General features: G+C 35.7%; 1 protein-coding gene across 3 annotated transcripts in view; it reads left to right on the top strand.

The window, feature by feature from the left end:
* Arhgap24 (Rho GTPase activating protein 24) overlaps nucleotides 1-26,245 on the top strand; it is a 473,771-nt gene that overhangs the window by 225,378 nt on the left and 222,148 nt on the right. For all 3 annotated transcript variants that reach the window (XM_074041831.1, XM_074041829.1, XM_074041830.1), the window contains exon 3: nucleotides 11,306-11,393. In XM_074041831.1, the coding sequence (XP_073897932.1) occupies nucleotides 11,306-11,393 (88 nt within the window). The remainder of the gene's footprint in view (nucleotides 1-11,305; nucleotides 11,394-26,245) is intronic.

The following is a 26,245-nucleotide window of genomic DNA, read 5'->3' as shown; positions in this document are numbered from 1 at the left end:
TTTAAGGGGAAGTCTCAGTTGTTCTCCATTTAGTATGATGTTGGCTGTAGGTTTGTCATATATAGCCTTTATTATGTTGAGGAACATTCCTTTTATTCCTAGTTTCTTCAGAGCTTTTGTCAGGAAAAGGTGTTGGATTTTGTCAAAGGTTTTTTCTGCATCTATTGAGAGGATCATGTGGGTTTTTCTTTGCATCTGTTTAAGTACTATATTATATTTATGGATTTACATATGTTGAACCATCCTTACACCCCTGAAATGAAACCAACTTGGTCATGGTGTATGATCTTTTTGACGTGTTGTTGAATTCTGTTTGCCAGTATTTTGTTGAGAATCTTTGCATCATTAAAGATATTGGTCTATACTTCTCTTTTCTGGTTACAACTTTATTGGGCTTAGGAATGAGTGTAATGCTGGTTTCATAGAACAAGTTTGGTAGTGCTCCTTCCTTTTCTATTTCCTGGAAAAGTTTGAGGAGTATTGGTGTTAGTTCCTTTAAGGTTTGGTAAAACTTGGCTGTGAATCTATCAGATCCTGAGCTTTTCTTTGTAAGGAGACACTTTATTACTGATTCAATTTCATTTCATGTAATAGGACTATTTAGGTGGTTAGTATTTTCTTGGTCCAATTTTGATTGGTTTCACGCATCTAGGAATTTATCTATTTCATCTAGATTTTCCAGTTTACTTGAATATAAATTTTCAGAGAACTCGCTAATTATTTTCTGGATTTTGTTGGAATTTGTGGTTATGTCCCTTTTTTTTTTAATCTCTGATTTTATTAAATTGGGTCTTCTCTCTCCTTCATTTTGTCATGTTGGCTAAGGGTTTGTTGATCTTGTTAGTCTTTTCAAAAAACCAACTTTTGTTTCATTGATTCTTTCTGTAGTTTTTTGGTTTTGATTTCATTTATCTTGGACCTGATCTTTATTATTTCTCTCCATCTGCTGGTTTGGGGTTTGGTTTGTTCTTGTTTTTCTAGGAGCTTAAGGTACATAATTAAATTGTTTATTTGAGAGTTTTCTGCTTTTTTAATGTAGGCACTAATTGCTATAAACTTTCCCCTTAGCATGGCCTTTGCTGTGACCCACAGATTCTAGTAGGTTGTATTTTCATTTTCATTGGATTCTATGAACTTTTTGATTTCTTTCTTTGTTACTTCAGCCACCCATTGGTTTTTCAACAATGTGTTGTTCAGTCTCCATGTGTTTGAATATTTTTGGGGGTTTCTTTTGTTGTTGAGGTCTAGTTTTATTCCATTGTGATCTACTGCAGGTGGTTATTTCGATTTTCTTGAATTTGTTGAGACTTGGTTTGTGTCTTAAAATATAGTCTATTTTGGAGAAAGTTCCATGAGCTGCAGAAAAGAATGTATATTGCCTAGTTGTTGAGTGAAATACTCTGTAGATATCAGCCATGTCTATTTGGTCCAATGCATGGAATAGCTCTGAAGTTTTTTGTTGATCTTTTGTCTGGATGACCTATCTATTGGTGACAGTGGGGTGTTCAGCTCTCCTGCTATCACTGTGTTAGCATCTATTTGTGCTCTTATGGCATTACAGTTTTTTGATGTAGTTGAGTGCCCCTGTGTTTGGTGCAAATATGTTAAGGATTGATACTTCCTCTTTCATTAATATGAAGTTGGTGGCGATGAGTGTTGCTTTTCCTTATCAGACAGCTTTGGTGGGAGTATGGCTCAGCTCTGGGTATTCGAGCGTGGGCTTCCTTTAGTGGAGTGGGACCTCTGGAGCAGGTGGTTTCTCAGAAGTGGTTCAGTGAGGTGTTGGTAAATGAGCAATCACCAGCCCCTTCCACTCACAGGGCAAGCCTGTGGGTTAGAAATGAGCTTTTCTTTTGGTGAGACTTTCAGTTTCAGCATGTTCCTATTTTCTCCAAGGCAGTGCAATGCCTGGCTTTCTCCACGGGGGCTGCTGAGTCCCACCCCTACAGGGGCTTTTTCAGCTCTGTGTTCTGCACCCACCCCACCCCCCACCGCCAGGCAGAGGGGAAATATTCCCTCTGTGTATTTGGCCACCAGTTTTGTGCAGAGGAAATGCAGTTGGCTTCCTAGTCATGCTAGACTATGAGGTTCCCTCACAAACAGCAGGTAAGCAGATTCGCTTGGTTGAGAATGGGTCAGCAGCAGGGCAGTGCAGGCAGGAGGTAGGGTTTTTGTTCACTTGTGTTTGGCGGGTCCTGGTCTTCCCAGATGCTTGCAGCAACTCTTTTTCTGTGGCTCTCTGTGTTGCATTATTGTCTGCGACATTTCAGACACACTAAGGTGGAGAGAGATCTGTGCAGGCAAGAGGCATTCTGAGGTTCTGTGTCCACTTGTATTATGGTGGGTCCAGGTACTCACAGATGTTGCAGTTCTCTGCTGTTCTCTGTGTTGTGATTTAGCTTTACCTACCCAAGTGGGAGGGCATTGAGAGAGGGGGGAAAAGGACAAAAAAAAAAAAAAAAAAGAGGAACAAAAGCAGTGGATCTGCTGGGTCAATGTGACCCTGTTGCAGCCTGCTGCTCCCAGCTGGTGAACAGACAGGTTGGCTGCAGCTGCCTGTCCCTGTGTCTGGCTTTTATGGTATTTAAAAAGTAAGTTTAAAAGTCAGTCAAAAATATGTGACCCTCCTGTGTTGGGGTATCTTGGTTGGCAGAAAAAGCAATATTACCTGATCCTTGCTGTCACGAAAATCAGGAGTAATTGTTTGAAATCATGCAGGTCAAGGTCCCAGGGTCTGTCAGCTATCTGCCATCTTGATTCTCTCCCTTTTAATATAATTAAAAGTTAGTTTCCATTTTCCAGAATTGGACTACTTTTAAACCCCATTTGTTTATAGGGATCCCTCTGGGGGTTATTGGAAGGTTCACTTCTATGAATTTTTATGTAATAGTCATTTTTCTTAGCTGCTGTTACAAATTACAAACTTGATGACTTAAAACAAATTTATTATCTTACAGTTCTAGAGTTAAGAAGTCTGATATCAAGGAGTAAACAAGGCCAGATACTTCAAAGACTCCAGCAGCGAAACCTGTCCCTTGGGTCCTCCAGCTTCTGGTGGCTGGCTGGTTGCCATTCTTGGCTTGTACTTTTGTCACTCCTGTGTCTGCCTCTGTATTCAAATGGCCCTCTCTCTGTGTGTACATCACATCTCCAGGTCCCTCTATTTAAAGGACACTGATTAGATTTAGGGTCCATCCAAATCATCCAGGAAAATCTCTATGTCAAGCTCCTTAATTTATTCACATGTATAGAGATCCTTTTCCTTGAGACACTAATGTTTCTGGGTTCCAGCAACTGGAACACTATCTTCGAGTGACAATGATTCATCAAATTGTGCCTACTGTATTCATTCATTTTTCAGGACAATCTTTCATTGTCTTTTCTGCAAGGTAGAAAACTGTTCTGTAGGTTTGAAAATAAGCCCATCTAACCCTGCCTTCTCCTATCATTTTTTCTTTAAAAAAAAAATGTGTGCTTTTCTTGGCAAACCAGTAATATGTGGTCATTATTTTTTTAAAAAAAACTTAAATATAAAACTTAGCAAGATAAAAGTCAACTATAACCTGATTATCCAACCTACATCAACATTTCCACTTATTCTAAGCATTTGGCATCCTTAATATATAATAATATACTAAATAAAAGTTTGATAAAAAGGTAAATAAGTGAATGAACCAATAAATCACATAGTAGGTTCTTGTTAGCTGATTAAGGAATTGGATCTTGGATTCTTTGAGTCGAAATGTCTGTAGTTTACTAGCACTATGCTGTTCAACTTACTTATGCTTCAGTAGTCCATCTGTGCCATACACAGGGCTGTCATGTAGTAAGCCTCTGTAGATGCTAGCTGTTATGATTCAGAGGAAAAGGGAGTTCACTCCAAGTGGAGCATTTTGGGATGGAAACTATTAGGGAATACATTTTTTGTCACCACTGGAATTTTTCCCTCACAATAATAGTCTTTAAAAAAATTTCACAGGACACCTTAAGAAAAGCAGTGAGATGCTCTGCATAAATGTTGACTACTGTGGAATTGCAGAAGGACTCATGTATTAGATAAATATTAAGAGTCTCTGTCAACTTTGAGAGTATAATTTTAGAATTTTACTTTCAGAATCATAGGAACTTCCTTTTCCTTCATTTCTAATCTGCAGCACTCCTACTTCCACCTCATAATCAAGGAATTTCTCCACTCTCCAATGGAGTCAAACATGTTGACAAATACACGTGACCTCAGTGTAGCAAGAATAGTGACATATAAGCTGTCAGGGAGAATGTTCATGCAGAAGGACTCCACTGGGGAAGAAATTCATGTTCTTCTGTTTTGTCCAAAAGGGAGTTTACATGGGTAAGGGAGCCTGTGTTTGAAAAGAAATGATTTAAATCTTTTAAATGAATTTCACCAAAATATTATGTACATTTTTCTCCATCACAATTCATGCTGTCCAGTTAGCCTATCTAACAGGACATATGACTATCTATGACAATATTATGTTAATGCTATTTTAAAATTAAAATGAGCCCAGAATAGCAATGTTTCTCAAATGCAAGATCTGCAATTTATAATATAAACCAGCAAGATGAGACATCTGTATGAAGAGTATGTTTCTATTGGTACTTACAAAATAGTCTCATGCTGTCAATTTGCCATTGTTATTGTGAGTAATGGTTTGAAATATCTCAAGCAGGGAACAAATTATATATAGTGTGTATACCTTTACTAATATTATGCTTTTTTCTATAAGTAATTTATAACAATGCTTAGGTCAATAGTCCCCAGAATTATTGGGGTAGAACCTCAGTACCAATTTGCAATATTCCCTTCTCTTTCCTCTCCCTGACAGCTCCCTGGAATCTGTATTAATAATGTAAGAAGATAAGAATATACTTGAAACTATTAAACTATTTATAAAACTTTTCCAAGTTGCTTTAATGGCAGTTATTGATTAAAAGAGGTACACAAATTCAATTAAACTAAAGGTAAATAACTAAAGGTAAATCCTTAAATCAGCTTGCATTCATTCATCTATAAAATGAGACATACCTGAATCTAGTCACTGCAAGAACGAATGATATAAACAGCATGGAATGTGTTTAGCAAGGTAATAGCCAAGAAATGTTTCCTTTTCATAACCAGGCCTTCTATAAAATACTGGTGTTCAGTTTTCTGCCTTCCCTGAGTAATTCTTAGATACAGGAATGCAATCATTATTATCAAAGCCAATGATGATCCAATCATCATTATCAAATGTTATTTGTTGTTATTACTAATTAGAGGCCTACTTGCCTTGATTAGTCTTGATTATCTTGCAAACACGATAGTAAAAATTGACTTTAAATTTTCTAGTTACTCTACTCTGTTTATTCAACTAGATAATAATACTAGCAAGTATGAACCTTTACTTTAATCATTTCATTATTCAATGATTAGCAAAGATGGGCCCAAAATATTTTTTGAGGCTTCTAGGATATAAGAAAGCTTTTTAAATATTAAAAACAGCTAATAAACAACATGTGTCAATCATTCTTCTACAAGCTTCTCATGTACTAGCTCACAGTGTTGTTATGAAGTAGGTTCTATTTTCATCTCATTTTAAGGATGAAAAATTTGAGGAATGGGGAGGAGTATTTTTTCTAAAGCCACCATGTCTGGTTAGTAAGTGGTAGAATGGACTGTGAACCTAGGCAGTCTGGCTTCATTGTTATGGGAAGTTCATTGTTATGGGAAAATTATTATATGAGCAGAACTCTTGTGGATATTATTTTATACTTTTCATAATCATACAATATACTGTTTCCTTTTCATAACCAGTCCTTCTATGAAATATTGGTTTTCAATTTTCTGCCTTCCCTGAGTAATTCTTAGATATAGGAATGCAAAATCCTTATTGTCTTTTCTCACTTTATTCTCTGTGCCTAAAACAGGGCCTGGTACATGCTAAGTATTATAAATATTTATTAAATAAATTAATGAAATTACTTGCTACAAAGAAAAATTTGGACCAAATTATGTTACTCTAATAAAAACCTATTGAGTAATGTTTATTTAGCCTTGATTTCGTTTTCAGACTTCTGTCTGGTCTCATCAGAAATACAAATACATTGTCAAGATGAGACTTGGCCTCTTTCCTCGTGATGTTCATGATCATGGTTCATGCTGGAAAAAAAATCTCATTTTTGAGCTTATGAAACTAATAAAGCATGCATTTATTTACTGCACAAGCATGTGGGTTTTTTCGCATCCTGACTCCAAAGAATAAGCTCCCCATGTGTGTTTTCAAAAGCGTTAGCCTTACTACAATCTCTTATGGTTATGATTCAGTGATCTGATATAAACTAGAGATGAAATTTGATTTCAATAGCATTTTAACTAAAAACAAACTACCAGTATAATTTTGAGTTGTTACTTTGCTCAACTCTTAGCTGTCAAATTATAAAAGATTTTATTTATGATATTCCACGTTGATGTTCTAAAGAGTCATTATTAAAGGAATAATTCCTATTAAGAATAAAAACCAGTATAACTCCAATCTGACTGTGCTGATTAATTACTGTCATGCAATTGTTGCCACATGTACCGAACTATCAAAAAGAGTCTGCTTCCTTCTTATATTTGAGCCTTTTCTCTCTGGTTACCAAAAATTTGCAGCGAGGGTTTTTGAGCATTATGCCCTTATTTAGAAAACTCAGGGCACTTGTACTCTGGCTATTTTGTAACTCAAGATCCCAGTAAGAGACTGATGACTTCATCCCCAAAGGTATGATTGAAGAGTGTGTGATAAACAAGCCATTTAGAAAGCACTGTGAGGGGTCCTAAAAACAGTGTGGAGCTAATACCAGAGTCATTTGGCACTATGGGGAGCTGAGCAAGCCTGCAACTTTAGGAGGACTAAGATGTGACCCCAAGGCAACTAGGGCTAAAGGGCTGTTTAGCGTGGAGGGAGACAGGCAAATGATTATCTTTACTTGTCACTCTTGTGCTTTTTTAGACCTCCTGACATGACCTCTTAAACTCAACCTTGACCAGAAGTCAAGAGAGCCTGACTTATGAAATTTATAGAGATTAATTCCCTGGAGTGTATTAGTCAGCTTTCTGTTAGTATAAAAACTTGAAATATTTAACTTATAAAGAGAAAAGGGCTATTTTGGTCCACAGTTATAGAGGCTAGTAATTTTTAAAAGCTATTAAAAATGACACTAAACAACTTGGAACCCATAGATCAGAAGAAAACAAATATAATGAGAAGTAGAAAAAAATTGCTTTCTGAAGGAAAAAAAAGACAAATGAAGAGGAATACTTTTAACCTGTCCTTCCTTGGGTTTTAGTTATGGAGTGTCATGCTTTATCACACTTGGCCCAGAAGGAGGGAAATTGTTGATGACTATAATTTTCTGTGCCAAGCCAGGTAAGATGAGCATTGAGTAAAATATTACTTGAGCTAAATATTGCTTCAAGCTGAGAAAAATAGACAATGTAACACAGTGGACATAAGCATGGAATTTTGAGTCTAACTCACTTGGTTTTAAATATTGGTTTTATTATACTAACATTCATTCAATAACACATTTCTTTAGTGTTAGTTGTGGAAGGAAAACTGCTACACATTGGTGGTAAATTGGCAGATTGATGCAAATATGTTTTAGATTCAGTTAACCTAAATAATGAATATCAAATAACCAGAGAAAGAATGTGGTTATTCTTTCTAATGTAGGTGGGAACATAATAGAATTTATAGAAAAGCAGTTGGCTGGCTCATAGAAAACCATTGAAAGCAGCAAAAGTCGAAGAGCAGAAAAATTAGCTTAGAGAAGAGGATGGAACCAGATCTTCAAGACTGTTATCTTAGGGGGCAAAGGAAGCCTTTGAAGATTTCTAAGCAGGAAAGTCACAAGATCAAATTTTTTGTGTCTAAAGATCACAATCATTGCATTAAAAAACATGGATTGAAAGATCTGTTAGAATATTGTGGTGAATCAATGAGGGGGCATTTGAAACATTCCACATAAGACATAGTAGTCACTGAAACAAAGAAGAGATGGTAGTAAAGCTATAGTAGAATAGAGAAAATGATTTCTATATTTCGAGCTTTTGCAACCAAATAAAAGATGGTCTAGTCACTGAGCTAGGGAATACATAATGAGGACTAAATTTAATTGTATTTTAATTTAACTGAATTTACTTTTAAAATGTCTTTGAGATATACAATTGAAAATGTCAAATAAGCTCATGGATGCAAAAGACTGAAGCTTAGAGAGTCCTGGGTTCAAAACATTAATCTGATTTTTATTGACTTGTAGCTGGTTATTGAAGTTACAGGAATGGGTATTTATTGCTTGGAGAAAGAGAGAATAGACTCAGAAGAGAAGGAATCATTGGATAAATCCTTGAAAAACTCTAATATCTTCAGGCCAATTAGAATCAACAAAAGACACTCTGCCAACAGAGAAAAGAAAAATCTAGAGATAGTTTGACTTCTTCCTTCCCTATATGAATACCTTTTAGTTCTTGTTCTTATCTTATTGTTCTGGCTAGGAATTCCAAAACTATGTTAAATAGGAGTGGGGAAAGTGGGTATCCCATCTTGTTCCTGACTTTAGTGGGAAGGGGTTGTTCTTCATTTAGTATAATGTTAGCTATAAGCTTGTCACATATCACCTTTGTTATGTTGAGGAACAATCTTTCTATTCCTAGTTTCTTCAGAGCTTTTATCTTGAAAGGGTGTTGAATTTTGTCAAAGCCTTTTTCTGCATCTACTGAGAGGATCATGTGGTTTTGTCCTTGCATCTGTTTATGTACTGTATTACATTTGTAGATTTATGCATGTTGAACCATTCTTGCACCCCTGGAATGAAGCTGACTTGGTCATGGTGTATGATCTTTTTGACGTGTTGTTGAATTCTGTTTCCCAGTATTTTGTTGAGAATCTTTACATTTTTATTCATTAAAGATATTGGTTCTTGGAACTACAGAAAAGGTTAGATTAAAAAGAATTAACCTAGAAGGTAACACACACGCACAGGAAATTAATGTGAGTCAACTCCCTGTATAGCTATCCTTATCTCAACCAGCAAAAACACTTGTTCCTTCCTATTATTGCTTATATTCTCTCTTCAACAAAATTAGAGATAAGGGCAAAATAGTTTCTGCTGGGTATTGAGGGGGTAGGGAGGAGAGGGAGGGAGTGGAGTGGGTGGTAAGGGAGGGGGTGGGGGCATGGGGGAGAAATGACCCAAGCCTTGTATGCACATATGAATAATAAAACAAAAACAAAACCAAAAAGATATTGGTCCTTAATTCTTGTTTTTGGTTGCACATTTATTGGATTTTGGAATGAATGTAATGCTAGCTTCATAGAATGAGTTTGGTATGTTCCTTCCCTTTTTATTTACTGGAAAAGTTTGGGGAGTAATGGTATTAGTTTTTCTTTAAAGTTTTGTTAAAATTCTGCCATGAATCCATAAGGGCCTGGGCTCTTCTTTGTAGGAAGACTTTATTACTGCTTCAATTTCATTGCTTGTTATTGGTCTATTTACATAGTTAATATCTTCTTGGTTCAAGTTTGGTTGGTTATATGCACATAGAAATTTATCCACTTCATCTAGATTTTCTAGTTTACTTGAATATAAGTTTTGAAAGTATTCTCTAATGATCCTCTGGATTTTATCAGTATTTGTGGTTATGTCCCCTTTTTCATGTTTGATTTTATTAATTTGGGTCTTTTCTCTCTTATGTTTTATCATGTTGCCTAAGGGTTTGTCGATCTTGTTAATCTTTTCAAAGAAACAACGTTTTGTCCCATTGATTCTTTATAGAGTTTTTTGGCTTTGATCTCATTGTTTCCAGCCCTGGTCATTATTATTTCTCTCCATCTGCTAGTTTGCAGTTTGGTTTGTTCTTGTATTTCTAGAAGCTTAAGGTGCATCATTAGGTTGTTTATTTGAGAAGTCTCTGTTTTCTTTTTTTAATGTAGGCACTTATAGGTATAAACTTTCCCCTTAGTATGGCCTTTTGTATTGTCCCACAGATTCTGATAAGTCATATATTCGTTTTCATTAGATTCTAGGAACTTTTTTATTTTTTCCCTTATTTCTTTGGTCACCCACTGGTCACTCAGCAGTGTGTTGTTCTGTTTCCATGTGTTTGACTACTTTCTGTGGTTTCTTTTGTTGTTGAGGCCTAGTTTTATTCCATTGTGATATTATATGATATAGGGGATTACCTCAATCTTCTTAAATTTGTTGAGAAAAATGTTTCTTGGAAATTATGTTGGCTGTGAATGGATCATTGTCAGTCATGCAGCTTGTGAGAGTCATATATATGGCATTATGGAGTCACAGACCAGGCCACACTAGGTACGTTTCAGGAATTGGATTAAATGTAGACAAGTCTTTGCTAGGCAAGGAATAAAATGGGATGATAATATGAGGTGGGGGTCAAAGTTATTTTTAATAGGATAAACTTTTATGTATGTCTCAATACAGAGGGGAATGATCCACCAAAGAGAAAGAAACTTAATAGAAAGAGAAGGGATGGTCACAATATCTTTGCCCATTTTATGCTACTATAACAGAATGCCTGAGACTGGACAATTTATAACAAACAAAAAAATAATTGGCTTACAATTCTAGAGGTTGAGAGATTCAAATTTGAGAAACCAACATTTGACAAGAAACTTCCTGCTGTATCATCATCCCATGGTGGAAAGGCAGAGAGAGAGAAAGAGAGAGAGAGAGAGAGACATTAATCCTTTTAAGTCATGAGGAGTTCTCATGACCTAAATAACTCCCACTAGACTCCACTTCCCAACACTGTGACTTTGAGATTGAATTTCCAGTTTGGGAGTGGGAAGACACATAACCAATCATACCACAAGGGAAGGCTAATTGCAGTTTGGGCTATGATTTCTATTCTCTACCTTGTCTTCCACAGCTATAAAATAAGGAAAATAATACCTACCTCATAAGATTATTCTAACAATTAAATTCCAAAAAATATGCTGTGGTAGAATGTTAGGTAAAATTTCTGGAACATAGTGCATTTAACAAATGGATACAATCCAGAAGTTAACAGAGTATCTTATATATATTAAATGCTCAAAAGGTATTTGATAAATATTGAATGAATATGATTATGGTCATGGCATTGGATTATCAGGAATACAAAGGAGTCTAATGGTATTTCTGTATACTAGTATACAGAAATATACTAGGTTACAAACAGATCCTTAACATTCCCTGGTGCCGATGCTAATTACAATATGTGGGACTTGCTATCATGTTGATATTTGGGCATTTGTGTTCACAGGGTACTATTTTTCTTCCTGGAAATAAAGTCCTTGAACATTCCTGCAATGAAGAGAACCCAGGAAAATTCCTTTTTGAAGTAGTTCCAGGTAAGGTATTTCTAATTGATCAAATTAATGTGATTCTATTTTGGAAAAAGTGAACACATACCGAGTATTAGTCTCCTTGAATTATGGATGAAAACATTAACTTGAGAAGGCAAGTTTCAAATTTTATTTCTATTTGAACAGAAAATGACTTCAGGTTGTACACTGAATGTGCACACACATACATAGTCATGGTCACACGACAATTCAATTTCCATCCATCAACAAGACTACAGAGTTGATCAGAGGTCATATGAAGGGACTATTAGAGATCTGATTTTACAATGATCTTGTGATAGAAATTTGAGAAGGTGTTACAGTTAAAATACTTTTTCCAGATAATTCACTGACATATTTCCTTACAAAACTGCATCTTTGTTATAAAAGCAAAGCAATACAAAACAAAACAAAAGAAGCCTCTCTCAATGACAGAGCAAGCATTACTGCTCTGTATCTCATCTTCTGCTCCTAAACAACCACGTCTACATGTTTGGTTTTACAGTTGAGGATATCTCTGCCAAGTCATCAGATCCTGCTGTTCAATTTCTATATCTGTTCATTTTCCTGAGTCATCTGCACCCATCCCTCTTAGTGTAATTGATCCACATTTAAATCTTTAAATAACCCAGGAACAACTTTTCCAAGCTGTGATTGGCTTTGGTCCTTTCTTTAGCCTTTCCTTATCCCTTGATAAGAGAAAAAGGTTTTTACAGTATTGGCTCTGACTGATCCAGTTTATGAGATATTGATATTGATTTAATCACAGTCTAGAGTGGGCATGAATTTATTTGGGTGAGTAATATGTACTTCATATCAATAATACTGACACAAAGGCACTCAATAAAACATATTTTCCTAGATGTGTAAGTGGTTGGAATCTAAAATGTGAAGGCATATTTATTCCCCTTCAGAAAACAGCTGTAATAATGAGTTCATGGGCTCACGGTGGAATCCATGACGAAATGTTAATTAATGCAGCTGAAGTGCAGAAAGGTTATTCAGATGCATTGTGTTATTTGTTTTCCCCCAAGGAGAACATATTGTAAGAAACCTGAATCTTGTTTGCCCTATTAAAATCCTTTTATTCTTACTGCTTAGTGGAATACCCTACCCATATGCAACCAGATTCCAGATGTCCCAAAGTCTTTGAAGTATCAGTAGAGGAAGTTTCCTTCCCTATTTGTTGTACCTATTGGCTTTTAAACCAGCATGGTATTAAACTGAAGGCTCTGACTTTTTGTCTCTGGTATTAGTAAAGATCTACTTTTCCATTCAGTCTGCTAGCGGCACAGAGATTTCATCTTCTGGTGAAGAAGTTCTGATGTAAGGTAGATGGATATTGTCAAAATTGTTTTAGGGAGAACTGTATCTTCAAGTCCAGGACTCAATACTGCTCTTATAGGGCATATATTTCACATGCATTGCATAATATGACATAACAGTTTCTGGTGAACAAAGTTTAAGACGGGGCAGTATGAAATCTGAAGATTTTATTTTCAAAAGAAAATTCTGGAGGAAGTTCAGGCTTGCTTCTGTAATTACAAAGGTAAATACAGTATGCCAATGGTTAGTTAAAAATTCTGAATTAATAAAACATGTAGTAAATTCTTACTTGGTTTTCATAGCTCTGAATTATCTTATGGTGTGTGAAGAGAATTGTGCCAAATGCTTCTTTGAAGAGAGACCTGGAAACACATATAGCTACACTGAGACTCTAGTGCCTGTATTATTACTCTAAGTCCCTGGGGCTTTATTTGTGTGACCATGATATCAGGATGGCATTTTCAGGCAAGTGCTTCTGTACTTGTTTAACAGTATGGGAATCTGTTTCACATGGCTTTCACCAGATTTGGGAAAGATCAGGATTCTTTAAGGTTAGAAAGATACTTGGTTTATCTTTGCAGATGAGAATGACATGATCTTTTCCAGTTGCATAATTTGTGATGGTTTAACATTGAAGTTGCAACAGTTTTCATTCATCAAAACTTATCAAATGCAGAAAGAACACTCACTATATATGCCTACCTGCACAACACATCTTTATTCTGCATTTACTTTCTCTGTAGATTTCTCTCAAATGCTACTCCTAAAAATGATGCTTCCAGACCCAACATACCTTTTTCTTTACGAACAAATATTTCGAACCTAAATATCTAAGATGTATGAATGAACAGGAGACTAGATCTTTTCATTTCCTCTGTCCATAATGATTTCCTAGAAAATTAGCAAAAGCCTCCAGCAAGCTCTTTGCTATTTATTCTAGCATTATATGCATACATTTGTGTGAAAGTATACAGTTTATGTACATATGTACTATGTCTTTATAATTTTCCCATATAGGAAGAAATACTTTTGCTATTGTTTGTTTTTGCTTTAGTCTGAAATATCCAAAAACTAAAGAATAATCATGTACAAATAAGAAAAATCAAGAATTTTCAACACAATTATGAATCTCTAATCTTTGTATACTATTTATTTACATTTTTTATGTATTATACTTATATTAAGGTTTTAGTCTTTTGCAAAATCCTATCTGGAAAAAACTAATTTAGGGTTAATTTTATCTTTCATGATTTTATCACATTTCACTCTGATATTTTCTAATTTCCCTGCATGTTATTTAAAAAAAAAAAGTCAGCCAATTTGGCAAATTTGAAAACTGTGTGGTCAAATACGCCAAATTTTAGACTGGAGTGATTGTTTGCAGCCAAGTACTAAGCTTCTGGGAAATGTGGTTTAGAAGGAATTTTGGCCAACCTTTGGTGCATAGCTCTAGAAAGAAAATGTAGTTGGTTTCTGCCTAAAACATATTCTGGTTGAGTTTTCTCTGTGATGTTTAAAAATAAACAGAATAATTGAGTAACAATATCTTAACTTTCTTAGGAGAATAGTCTCTCAGAGAGAGAAAAAGGAAATGATTCAAAGACAGAGCCAGGCAAAAAGAGACAAAAGAGTATATACACCTCTACCTAGTTAGACCTGCATCTTTGCTCATAACACAGTAAAACATACCACAAGGACTGGAACAAATATTTAGCAAAGTGTGTGTATTTACCATGTTTATGGAGGAATCGCCATTACATGAAATGACATAGTCTTTGCTACGTTGAACTTCTATTCCCTGCTGTGTGGGATCTTTCTTTCTCCTAGTGCATCAAAGACTTCTTTGTCACTGTAGTGACTGAAATGGAGGGAAACGCCTCATACACTTCCTTTTTCTACATCTCTGAAAGTAGAAAGAAAGGATAAATCTTCCTACACATGCTATTCCTGGGATATTCCCTTTAATATTGACTAATCGTGGCATTCCTCTCCTAATGTTGACACTTTTGTGGTGTATATTTGTGGATTTGTCCATGTCCCTGGGATTGGCATTCCATACCTTGGATATGATCCTATTGGATGGAATACAACAGAGGATTTAAAGGCCAGCTGCTTTCTCTGTGCTTACTGAATACCAGAATACCCATGTTCCCTGGCTTGCTGAGTATGGGAAATACAGGTTCTTTTCTTGTTGCTACCTCTTGCCCTTTTCTTTATGGGTCATCAATAATGTGTCCAGCAAGGTAAGTTACTTGGCAAGCTTCAAAACTATCAGAAATCCCTGATTTAGAGTAGGGGTAGGTGGCTATTCTGGTACACTTCACAATTCACAAGTAATACTTCTGTGCTTTCCTGATTGGTTCTGGAGGATGGGAGAAATCTTTGCCTCCCCCTCAAAGTATAGTGCAAATATAGAAAACTACCTTCTCCAAGTAGCATGTCCTGTATTCTGGTCCTCCCCTTGTAATGGTCAAGGATAGGTTTCCTTCCATGACATGCTTTCTGTTGGTTAGCCTAGCAAGGAAGTGACTTCACCCAACTTCCATTGGTGTTTTTCAACTTACAATATGGAATTTTATCTCTCTTTCTGGGATAATGAGGAGGAAACTTTTCATTTACTACTACCTATAATTTTAAATTGGGTTCCCAGGAGAGTTATGCTAGAGCACTTACTAGGGAGTGCTCTCTGACAGTCGTGCATCTGTGAGGGAGCGAGGAAGGTGTTATGGGGCAGCAGAAGCTGGCTTATCACATTATTGCAACTGAGGTCATAGCTGATTCTATGGGTATCTCTGGGGCTGTGATGCCCTACAGGTTTCCTCCAAACTACAGGGCCTGGCCTTTCTTTCTTCATATCAGTTAGTCCTTGACTGAGAGGAGAGAAGACAGATGAAGAAGCAATTCTCTGCTGTATTGTAGTAGAGAACAATTTGCTTGAGGGCCGTGTGCATTTGACTGCCAATATACCGGTCTCTGGGGATCTACACAGAGTACCACAGTGTCCATTATAGTATCTACAGCTGTATCAGTATCTAGAAATGTTCCATGTATTGCATCATTTGATCTTCACTACAACTCCTCGAGGAAAGCAATATTTGTAGCTCCATTCCACAGAAGAAACTGATGCACAGAGAAAGTAATTTGATCAAGGTCAAAGAGATAATACTAACTACACTAACCAGTGAATATATATGTATATATTATGTATTTTTATATATATAAAACTGTGTATGTCAGTGTGTGTGTGTAATTTTTCATCACCAATTTACAGGTAAATTTTCAGATAAAAATGAAATAATACATATACACACACATATATATCATTTTGAGTGCTTAGAGTGTTAGAAGCTGGAGCCCATTTTCTGAAATATGAGCATGTGACGTTAGCTCTTTGAACTGAAATGGATACACTTCTATCTTCTCTCAGTGTATCCATAAAGGGTGAGAACTTTGGCACTTGAGGTGAGAGTAGGAATTTTAATTTATTTGCAACTATTTATACATTTAAGCCCATCACAGAAGCAGGAACTAGATAAAGATACCCACTTACAATTCTTTTGAAAGCATGTTCTAAGGTCACAGCTATGCTGTCACAAAAAATCAGACCTAAAACACACTTTCCACAAGTGACTTTACTTACTTGTGAAGGAGCTAGCAAAGGAGATATGCATGTGGAATTCTTTTCCAAAAGAAAGCTATTAGAATCTGAGGTTGAGTTCTCCCTATTGTCGACTAAACATTGCCAAAATTGTCCTCAGCTTCTTCACAAATTCTCTGCACCCAATAGCCAAGCTGTCACTCACTGCCTAGTCATCAACAAATATACATTGTATACTGTTGTATATGCTGGAATCAATCCTCCAAAAAAAAAATCCAGAGACCATTATTAGATTTAAAATCTTATCTTGATCCAGTGTCCCAAATCAATAACAACTAGAGCCAGGAGGTTTCTTCTGGTGAATGCAGAAGAAAATGGAATGAAGGATGATGAAGAAAGAATAAAAGAAACATCAAAGGGTAACCTAATGTGATTTTCATTTTGCCTGGAAACAAATTTAAATTTTTCAAAAAAGGACAAGGTATCATTTATCCCACCTTTGACCGGGACTATGCTAATTATTTCCAATACCTCAGACAATTGTATATTACTTCTGTAAATTTCAATAAAGATGTATGCATTTTAATCCTTCCAAAAGGATTTTGTAGGAACTAAGTGAAAAACTATAAAACATAGGTGTTTTGAGAATCTAATAAATGTATTACAGATCTTTTTGCTAGAAAAATACAAAATTATGCACACTTTTAAGTGCTTTGGAGAGTGCACTCAAACCCAGTCTTAGACTACAGGTTGAGAATAATAGTTTAAACCTGGGACCAGAGACTTTATTAATCTCTGTATGGCTATCTCAATCTCTATATTTGACTATCTATATTTTCTCATGCATCTATCTGTTTCATCTGTGTGCATGTTCACCTAAACATGACACATTTTTCTCTATTGCTTGTAATTGTGTAGTATACTAATGAGTGTTACACTTTTACCTCTCTGATTCAGTTGTTGTTCTCCCAGTCCTATGAGTTTCACACACTTATTTCTTGCATTTACAAAAGAATGTTTCCTGGATAGAACATTTCATGGGTCTGGATGCTATTAATTTACCAAAACTTGAACTTACTTAGATGGTCAGTACAGCTGTGTTATATAATAAGCCAAGTGAGAAATAAATAGTTATGACACATTCATGTTTGTCTATGGGAAAAATTGTTGGCCACTTTCTGAGTTTTTGAGATAATTGTGTAACAGCAATAAAATTTGCCATTTATGAATGTATTTGCAACTCCTTCTTGGTTGAATAAATAATATCATTGGATACATTAAATTGCTGTCATTTAAAAATGTATAAGCTGGCATCTATTTTATATGAAAATATAGGGATATTTTAAAGTGGTTTAGTATAAAACTTGCTCATTTTCTTTTAGTGAAAAGAAACTCATGAAGTTAGATACACTGCTAATGCATTTAATTTTACAACAATCCCTTTATCTTAAGGGCTTTTCCCCTTTTGTATTAGTTCTGTAAACTAAAATCCATGCACTTATATTTGTCATCCAAAAGCAACTGTGACAATGTCATTTTTTGTCTGCCTAGTAGTGTAGGCAGTCCTGAAGATTTTTATTTTGTTTTGTTTTTTTAATGCGTTGTTAATCATTTGGAGAATCTGAGTAGGATTGTGTAGCTCCATGCACAAGTAGTTCTGAATATGAATTACATAAATGCATTGGCAAAAATTAGCATGTTTTAGCTACTGTGTATTCTTTTAGTTAAAGAAAAGACTTTTGGGGGATTTTTGCTTCCAAATTCCCTTCCTACTTAAAATATTTTACAGTATATACTTGAAAGAGGCTACTAACATGGTAAATGAGCATTTGTAAATTTTTTTAGTCGTTTGAAATGTTAGCTAATGTCATTTCAGCCAATGAGAATTCAGGCCTTTATGAACTGAGTTCATGTGCAATCATGTGATCACTTAAGAGATGTTTCCCTTGGGCAGTGTTCTCTTACAGTGCATATAGACATGTTGATTCATTAATCACCACTCTATGCTACATCAGGGATCAGTAAACCTTTTTTGGAAAAGACCAGGGAATAAATATAGGCTTTTTATGCCAGAAAGTCTCTGTTACAATTGTTCAACTTTGCTCTGGTAGAATAAAAAAATAGGTGTGGCTGTGTTCCAATAAAATTATTCATCAATGTGGAGATGTTAATTGTTTATAATATTCAAATATCAAGGACTATCATTCCTCCTTTTATTTTTTTTCAGCCACTTAAAATGAAAAATATAGACAGTGGGCTAGATTTGACCATGGGCCAATCCTTGCTAACCCCTGTTCTAGATTAAAAAAAAGCAAGTACATGAAAAGCAGGCTGAAGGTACTAAGTTAAGTCACTAATCCCCACTGGTGCCACCAGAGCCAGAATTAGAGCTCCGAGACAACCTGTCTCCCTCAGCCATGGCATCACACACTGCCTCAAAAATCATGATTCAGAAACTATTTGCCAACATTTTTATTTAGTAGAAACACCTTTAAATAATACCTTTCTAAAAAAAGATCATGATGAACCTAAAAAAATGTTAATGATTAAACCAAAAATCTCCTTTAAGCCCTGTCTTCGCTTCTTCAAGGCTCTAGATTCTGACTAGAGCTCAAATGTCACATGTGGCTTTTAGAACAATGAATACCATTAATAGGAGACTGTGTGTGTTCACAAAAAGCATTTCCCATACTGAGTTCAGTTCACACAAGCTTAGGGAGCTCTTTATGAGATCCTAAGCGGGAAGTGCCTCATCCAAGATCAAACAAGCTTGGGCTATCTTCTAAACTCTCAGGTTTTTTTACAATATACACTAATGTCTTACACAGTGCTGTGTTTTACAGAAAATAGAAGTACTTTGTTTATAGAAAAAACAAACAAGGTTAACAAACTTATCTTCTCAGATGGAGACATTATTTCTTTTTTATTAACATCTCCCTCCTCCCTAACCCACCAGTTTTCCTTTAGCATTAGTATGAGAAACACTTCTTTAATATTTATATTTAATGCTTACTGAAATATGTTTATATAGGTAGATAGATATCAGGCCTTGTGTTGATGTATGCCAGGCTTTACATATAGTGACTCATCTCATATGACTTGTGTTAAATATTATTGTCCCCACTGACAGTGGTACAAATTCACATTCCTAATAAAAGCTAAAATCAGGCTTCACACTCATTTGAGTCCACAAAACCACCACATGCTATAACCTTTGTACACCAAAGGTTAGATAAGTTTATTATGTAGATACCACAGAGGGCAAATACCAAGAGTTAATGGAAATAAGTATGTCAAGAAGAAGTGATGCCATGGGTTTAAAAGTCAGTGTGTACCACCTTTCCTTCTGTCCTTCCTACTCACATGTCATGTATTATTTGCATTCACTTTCTTTTCTTTCTTGGAAGGCCTTAAGAATAGAGATAACACCTTATATCATGCCGTCATGTGGTACATGCTCAATACATGTTGTTGAATTAATGAGTAAACAAGAACTTAGTTTTATCTTTGTGGAATGACTGACTGCATTGGGTTACTCAAAATTAGACAAACTTTCCAACACTGAATTATTTAACTGGATCATAACTCTTTTTCATAGTGCCCAGGAAGCTAGAGATTAGGGAAGTATATTAATTTCACACACTCTTTGATCTTCAAAGAGTAGAGTCCACTAGTACTGAAATCAATGGTGTCTTCCATTAGTACAGTGACAGAAACTATTTATTAACAAGTTATTTGTCAGAATAACATTGCTATTTGTGGCATGATTTTAATTATGCTTTCTCGGGCTATGTGTGTTTACCTGCCTCTTTCATCCAATAATTGAAAAAAGGCTTTGCAGTTGAATCAGACTAAGAAAATAGACAGTAAAATACTAAACACATGTCAGCAGCTGTTAGTGTAGATGGAGTTTCTCCAAGTGCTTCTTTTTCTATGGAGGAGCATCTTGGAACTATATCTTAACTAGAAAAGTGTGTTTGAGTGAGTTGATGACTAGTGTAGAGAACAACCAATAGGCTAAAAATGACGTGGGACTGAAAAAAGGGAACTCATACTTCACAGGAAAAGGAGAAAAAAAATGAGTGCACAGCCAAACAGCTGCTGCTAAGTAAGGGTGACAAGTTAGCTCTCAGCTCATATTGCTGACTTCTGTGTCAACACAGAGAACCAAGGGAAGTTCTTGTTTCCATTCTTCCTTTTCTTTTCTCTTTTTCATAGTAAGTGTAGTGATACTGAAATGCTATGCATTCCTTGTCTGATCAGACTTCCTGGCTTCAAAATGAACTTTATTTGCCAATTACTATGGGGACTGGGGTTCATCTGGCTTTTCCCATGTTTTGAATTCTGCCTTCTTGAAAACTAGCCATCTGCATCAGTCTTAGAAAGGACCAGAGTGTCACTCATTAGAAGTCCTGGAAACTCCTGGATCCCCTCTAAATTTTTGGTCTCTTCTGTGGAAGTCCCTGTACCCTAAATAAGAGAACTGGCCACTTTAGTGAAAGCCACCTAGGATTTATAAATCCCTAATTAGATTTCAGACACTTTGCTTAATATAAAACTGTTTGTTCTAGGTAGAGGAGAGTAGAGAAAGAGCAGAGACTGTTCTGACCTGGGAAGAGGCATAAAAGAAGGCCTTCCTGGTACCCCAGAGGACAAGGAGAGAGGTCTGAATTTTTTCTGTCAGACAGGAGGATGAAGTACCAGATCTGTCCCTGGAGCTAGTTGTTTAAGCTCTCTAAACCATAGTTTCCTCTCAGTGAACATGAAATAAGAATGTCTCCCTCATAAAATCGACGTGAAGACAGAAGGAGATAAGAATATGAGTACTAAGCACTCTGCATGGCTAACTGAAAAGTAGCAATATTTTGGGGCAGTTGTCTATAATGTACCACAGAGAAATAAGTGCTGGCCTGGAGACTGAGTCATCCTATGGGATTCTAAATTCAACAGAGATTTAGGAAACAAAAGGATAATGTGGACTGGAGTAATCAAGGGAGTCTTGCCAGAGGTTGGCTTATCACTGACTGCTCAAGCCCCATCACACTCCCCAAAAGAAGCAGAAATTGAGACCTTGACATGACATGTTAGCATCCAGAACTCTACTTATTTTTTATTTGTTTTTGGTGGTTCTGGGGTTTGAACTCAGGATCTCATGCTTTCTAAGCAGACACTCAACCATTTGAGCTACACCCCAGCCCTACTTATTATTCCTTTCATAAAAGGAAAGGCTGAATGATTTAGCAAGCAAAGTATTGACTAAAAACATGTGGCATAAAAATGGGGGAGGGTTACTTAGAAGAACACATAGTTTACATCTAGTTACTTTTTCTTTCAAATTGACCTTGGATTTGAAATCCCCTTTAATTTTATTCATACGGTTTTATTTTCTTTTTAATATTTTGCCTAAAGGAAATAGACTAGACATCTAGCCTTAGTTTTGTTGTTATGGCCTGTTTTTTCCCTTTCTTTCTTTTTATATCAAGGCTAATTTTATCTGGGAACAAACTCCTTTTTAAAAATGGTACACTAATGCATTAAACACTACTGTGATATGTCCACTCAGGGACAAAAAACAAAGGGAACTCTTGATATATCTTATCCAGTGGTCCAAGCCTTCTGCAGTGAATTACCAACTTGTCATTCAGGGCATTGAGGAGCAAGGAGTGTTAAGACAGGCAATTAAGGCTTCTGGAAAACAATTAGTGCAGGGGCATGACATGATGTAGGGTCCATTTCTTCAGCACCAATCACATTGTCTTTCTTATGACTAATTATTCCTGATGTGTCACTTACTTACCGGAATCACAGGGAAGATAATGACTAAATTGTGCTTGGGGCTCTTTGGCCCTAATCTGTGGGCTGTGATTTGTCATAATGGGTTCTTTGATTGAAAGATAAATAACTCATTTCACTATGAGTATAACTGAGGCAAATCAATTATTATTTGAATAGTTTATTTTTGATCACCCTCTCTCCCACAGACAACCTTACTGCCAACTTAATTTTATGGAGAGTCTTCCAGTTTCCTTATACCCAGTGAACCAAACTACTTACCTCTTCCATTTGCTCCTCCTTCCCTCTGGTACAACAGAACAGTCCCTTTTTCTTCCTAAACCCGTTCTTTTTTCTTTGAGTTCCATTCATTCCTATCTTTTTAGGAACCATAATCTTTTGGCTATACTGTTTCTATCTTGTTATGTAGCTTTGACTTTCATATTATATTATTCTTATAAGCTTATAGCCTGGGTACTGGCATTTTTATTAAAATCGAAAATCAATCTCATGAACCCTAAACTTTAAAAATATGAACACTCAATCATACTGTTACATCTCTGCTTAAATTATTAAACAATGTTCTCTTATCATGACCACCATTTCTGTCACTATCCATCACCTCATATTTTTTGTTTCTTTTTGCAACAAAACCCCTTTATATTCTGTTCTGAACTCTTTCTGATTCTTGTCTTCCCCCCCAGCATACTTTAAATCCCCACCAGACTTTTTCTTATAAATGTCATCAATGAGAGCTAATTTTTTTAATCCAATGATCAAGTTTTAATTTTCGTAGTAACTGCTCAACTGGAATCATTTCACACAGTTGATCTCTCCATCTTTCTTGGTTTGAGGACACCACATTTTACTTTTTCCCTTCCTACTTCATTGTCGATGTCTCTCAGTCACCACTACTTATTTCTCCTCTTTTCCTGAATTTCTTCATGGTGGAGAACGCTTGGGTTCAGTGTCTGGTCCTCTTTGTCCCTGAGGCCTATAATATTCTAGCTGATCTTCAGATTCTACTTTCACTTTCTGCTCTTCTATTCACTATAACCAGCTTTCTTCTTTCTTTCTTTTCTTTTTTTTCTTTTCTTTCTTTCGAAACAGTGTCTCTCTGTATAACTCAGGCTGGCCTCAAATCGCAATCCTCTTGCTTCTACTTCCTAGTGCTAGGATTACAGGCAAGAGCCACTACACCTGAAAGAGTGATATTTTTAATTAACCTTATTTTCCAGAACAGTTTTAGGTTTGGAAAAATGTTGCACAAAAGTACAGAAAGTTCCCATATATACATTGATATTTTGATGTTCAAATCTGATCATCTATTTAAATGAAGTTATCATAGGCTATAAGATTCCTACATATACTATCCCAATATACTTCATTCTTCTCCCCGACTCTGAACTCTTAACTATACTCGCCTTTGGTTTCTCAGATGTTCTTTGCTCCACTATGACCACAAAACATTTACATATGTTGTTTTCTTGTTTTAGAGTTTCATCATTACCCAATTCATAAAGTAACTCATATATATTACCTTAATAGTTGCTTCTTCAGGGAATGCTGAACTTGATCCTCTCTCCCAATATGAAGACCCATGACCTATGCTTTTTATCTTTTGCCTTACATAAATAATGTCTGTCTCTCCCACAAAAATGTAAGTTCCATGAAAACTGGAATGCTTATCATCTTATTTCTAGCATAGCAAAGTACCAGACATGTCAATAGTTATTTAAAAAATGTTTCTCAAACAAAGAGAGATAAAAAAGGGAGGGAAGGAGAGAGGAAATACAGGAAATTGGTATAAATGGAAAGAAGTAGATTCTAAAATGGATAATCAAAAGCCCTTGTTTGTTGTATTAAATCCATAATTTAGTTCGAATTCAAGGTTTCATTTAGTTCACCAAGCATTTACTAAGAATAAGCTGTAAGTTAGACATTAAGTGACAAGTACTTGTCATTAAGGAGGTATTATCATCTTAATGAAAACCACTTAGAATTCCACCAAACATTCTGGGAAACATTGATCAAGTCCATTTTTGAAGCAGTCTAGTGCTTACTAGACTAGTAAAGAGGAGAGATGTGACTCTTGTTCCTGCTGTATCTCTTAAGCAAGTCTTCTAATTCCTGTTGCGCCATTTCCTTGTCAATGAAATGAACATTACAGTGTGGAATTATCAGATTAGACAATGTATGTGGATATCTGTAAGCTAGTGTCACCCAAATGAGGATAATGATTTGTATAAATTAGTCCCAGTAGTCTACCACCACATGTATGTCTAACTTGTCCTCAACTCGCCTCTCTCTAAAGGGACCCTCATTATTTTTAATGTGTTGAAATCCGATGATAGTTTTACTAATAGCCTCCACCATTTTCCCCTAGTTGGTATGTGAAAATGAATTGGTATGAAAACACTAATGGAAAAAGAATGAGATGATCTGTACACTGGTTTAAAAAGGGTTTTCATTTGTCTGACTGTGTTTACTTCCTTGTGTAAATGTTGAGATTCCATACCTGAGCCATAAACAACTGCTGTCCTCGGTGAATATGTTAAATCTACTGGAGCTGCTCAGCCCCTTGTTAACCTGTAGATCCTAGTCGATTTTCTTGCTACTTCCTCTGAGATGAATGGCTCTTTCTGTTCCTCACTGGCAGCCAGCAGTGCCATTTCATTACTTGTCTGGACCACAAAGCCTCAAGGGCATCACTGATGCTACTGATGAAACTACTACGATGGAACTAATTATGCATGGGAAAAGTAGGCAGCAAACTGGTTGTATTCTCAGTCTAATCGCCAGTGAGTTAATTGCACACAAAGAGCCAGGCACAGTGGCTAAGTATGTTAATTGTAGCTGAAAATATTTTCCCCTAGAAATAATTGGGAGCAGGAAGGAGATTATAATATTTGTCTTTTTTGGAGCTTCCATGGCATTTGCAAATTCATAATCACCTCTAGCTTACTTATTTGAAAATATGAAAGATCATAGAATCTTGGTACCCACTAACAATATAAAGAAATTTTATTGAAAGGGTCAGTGGAAAGGGTTTACAGTGAAAGGAAGAAGGATGGCTCATACTTAGCAGCTTGTCTTCCATTACATAAGAGACTCATCCCCATGTGGACAACTTGTCTGCCAAGCTGATCTGAAACTCCAGCAAGCACAGTGTATCTCTGATGCAATTAACAATGAGAGTCATACCCTTTCATCAGAAGGAAGCTCTAGGATTCCTTACCCAAATTAATATTGAAAATTACTTTAAATGGGATCTTAAGATTCATCTAATAAAACCAAAGTATGTTTTTAACTACAAATAACAAGATCAAAGGAGAGAATATAAATTTTTTCTGAGCATCTCAACAATATTTATAACAAATTAGTCTCCTTTACAGTAGAAACAATATTCTCTACTTTTCAAAAGACGGAACTCAAAATATATTCCAAATTAGAATCAACACTTTTTATCTTATTTTAAAAAAAGAAGTAGTTTCTTGACATTTCCTGATAGCTGACACGTATATTATCTAGACTTAAAACACATAGCAGAAGTTGTAAATATCAAACTGCTCAGCAGTGATTAATATATATATTTTTAGATGTGACAAAAGCTACAATTGGAGGACTTGTGTACTGCTTCCATTTTAGAGTGATCTGGAATCTGAATCAGGTCAGACCCCTTACTTTTCAAGACTTTTCAAATTTTGTTCAGGCAAACTCTAAATTGCATTATTATCGCCAAGAGGAGTATGTTTTTTGCTTCTTTTATATACCCTAGATTAGTTAAATCCATTAAAAGATTATATTTATTAATGATTGTGTGATTTGTTATTATATTACCATCACTGTATTCTAGAAATGAGTGACCATTGAAAAAAATCTGGAATTAAGGCAATAAACAAAGACATATGATACACAAAAATAAAAATTAATCGATCCCTCTCCCTTACTGTGCAAAGTTTTAAGGAGTCCCAAAGATTATTTTGTTCATTCTACAGAGGAGGAATATGGATGCCAGGAAGGTTTACATGGCATAAATTCTCAACTTCCCAATTGAGCAGTCTTCCATATTTCTTTTTGAGTATATTGATATTAACTTTTATTGATTTTGTTGTCTGTAATAGCAAGACTACAAACCATCTCCGTCCCCTTGATTTTGGTA

The sequence above is a fragment of the Castor canadensis genome, chromosome 9 (assembly GCF_047511655.1).
Source record: "Castor canadensis chromosome 9, mCasCan1.hap1v2, whole genome shotgun sequence".
NCBI lineage: Eukaryota > Metazoa > Chordata > Mammalia > Rodentia > Castoridae > Castor > Castor canadensis.
The sequence above is the reverse complement of the archived record's forward strand: the minus strand, read 5'-3'. Positions and strand labels throughout refer to the sequence as shown.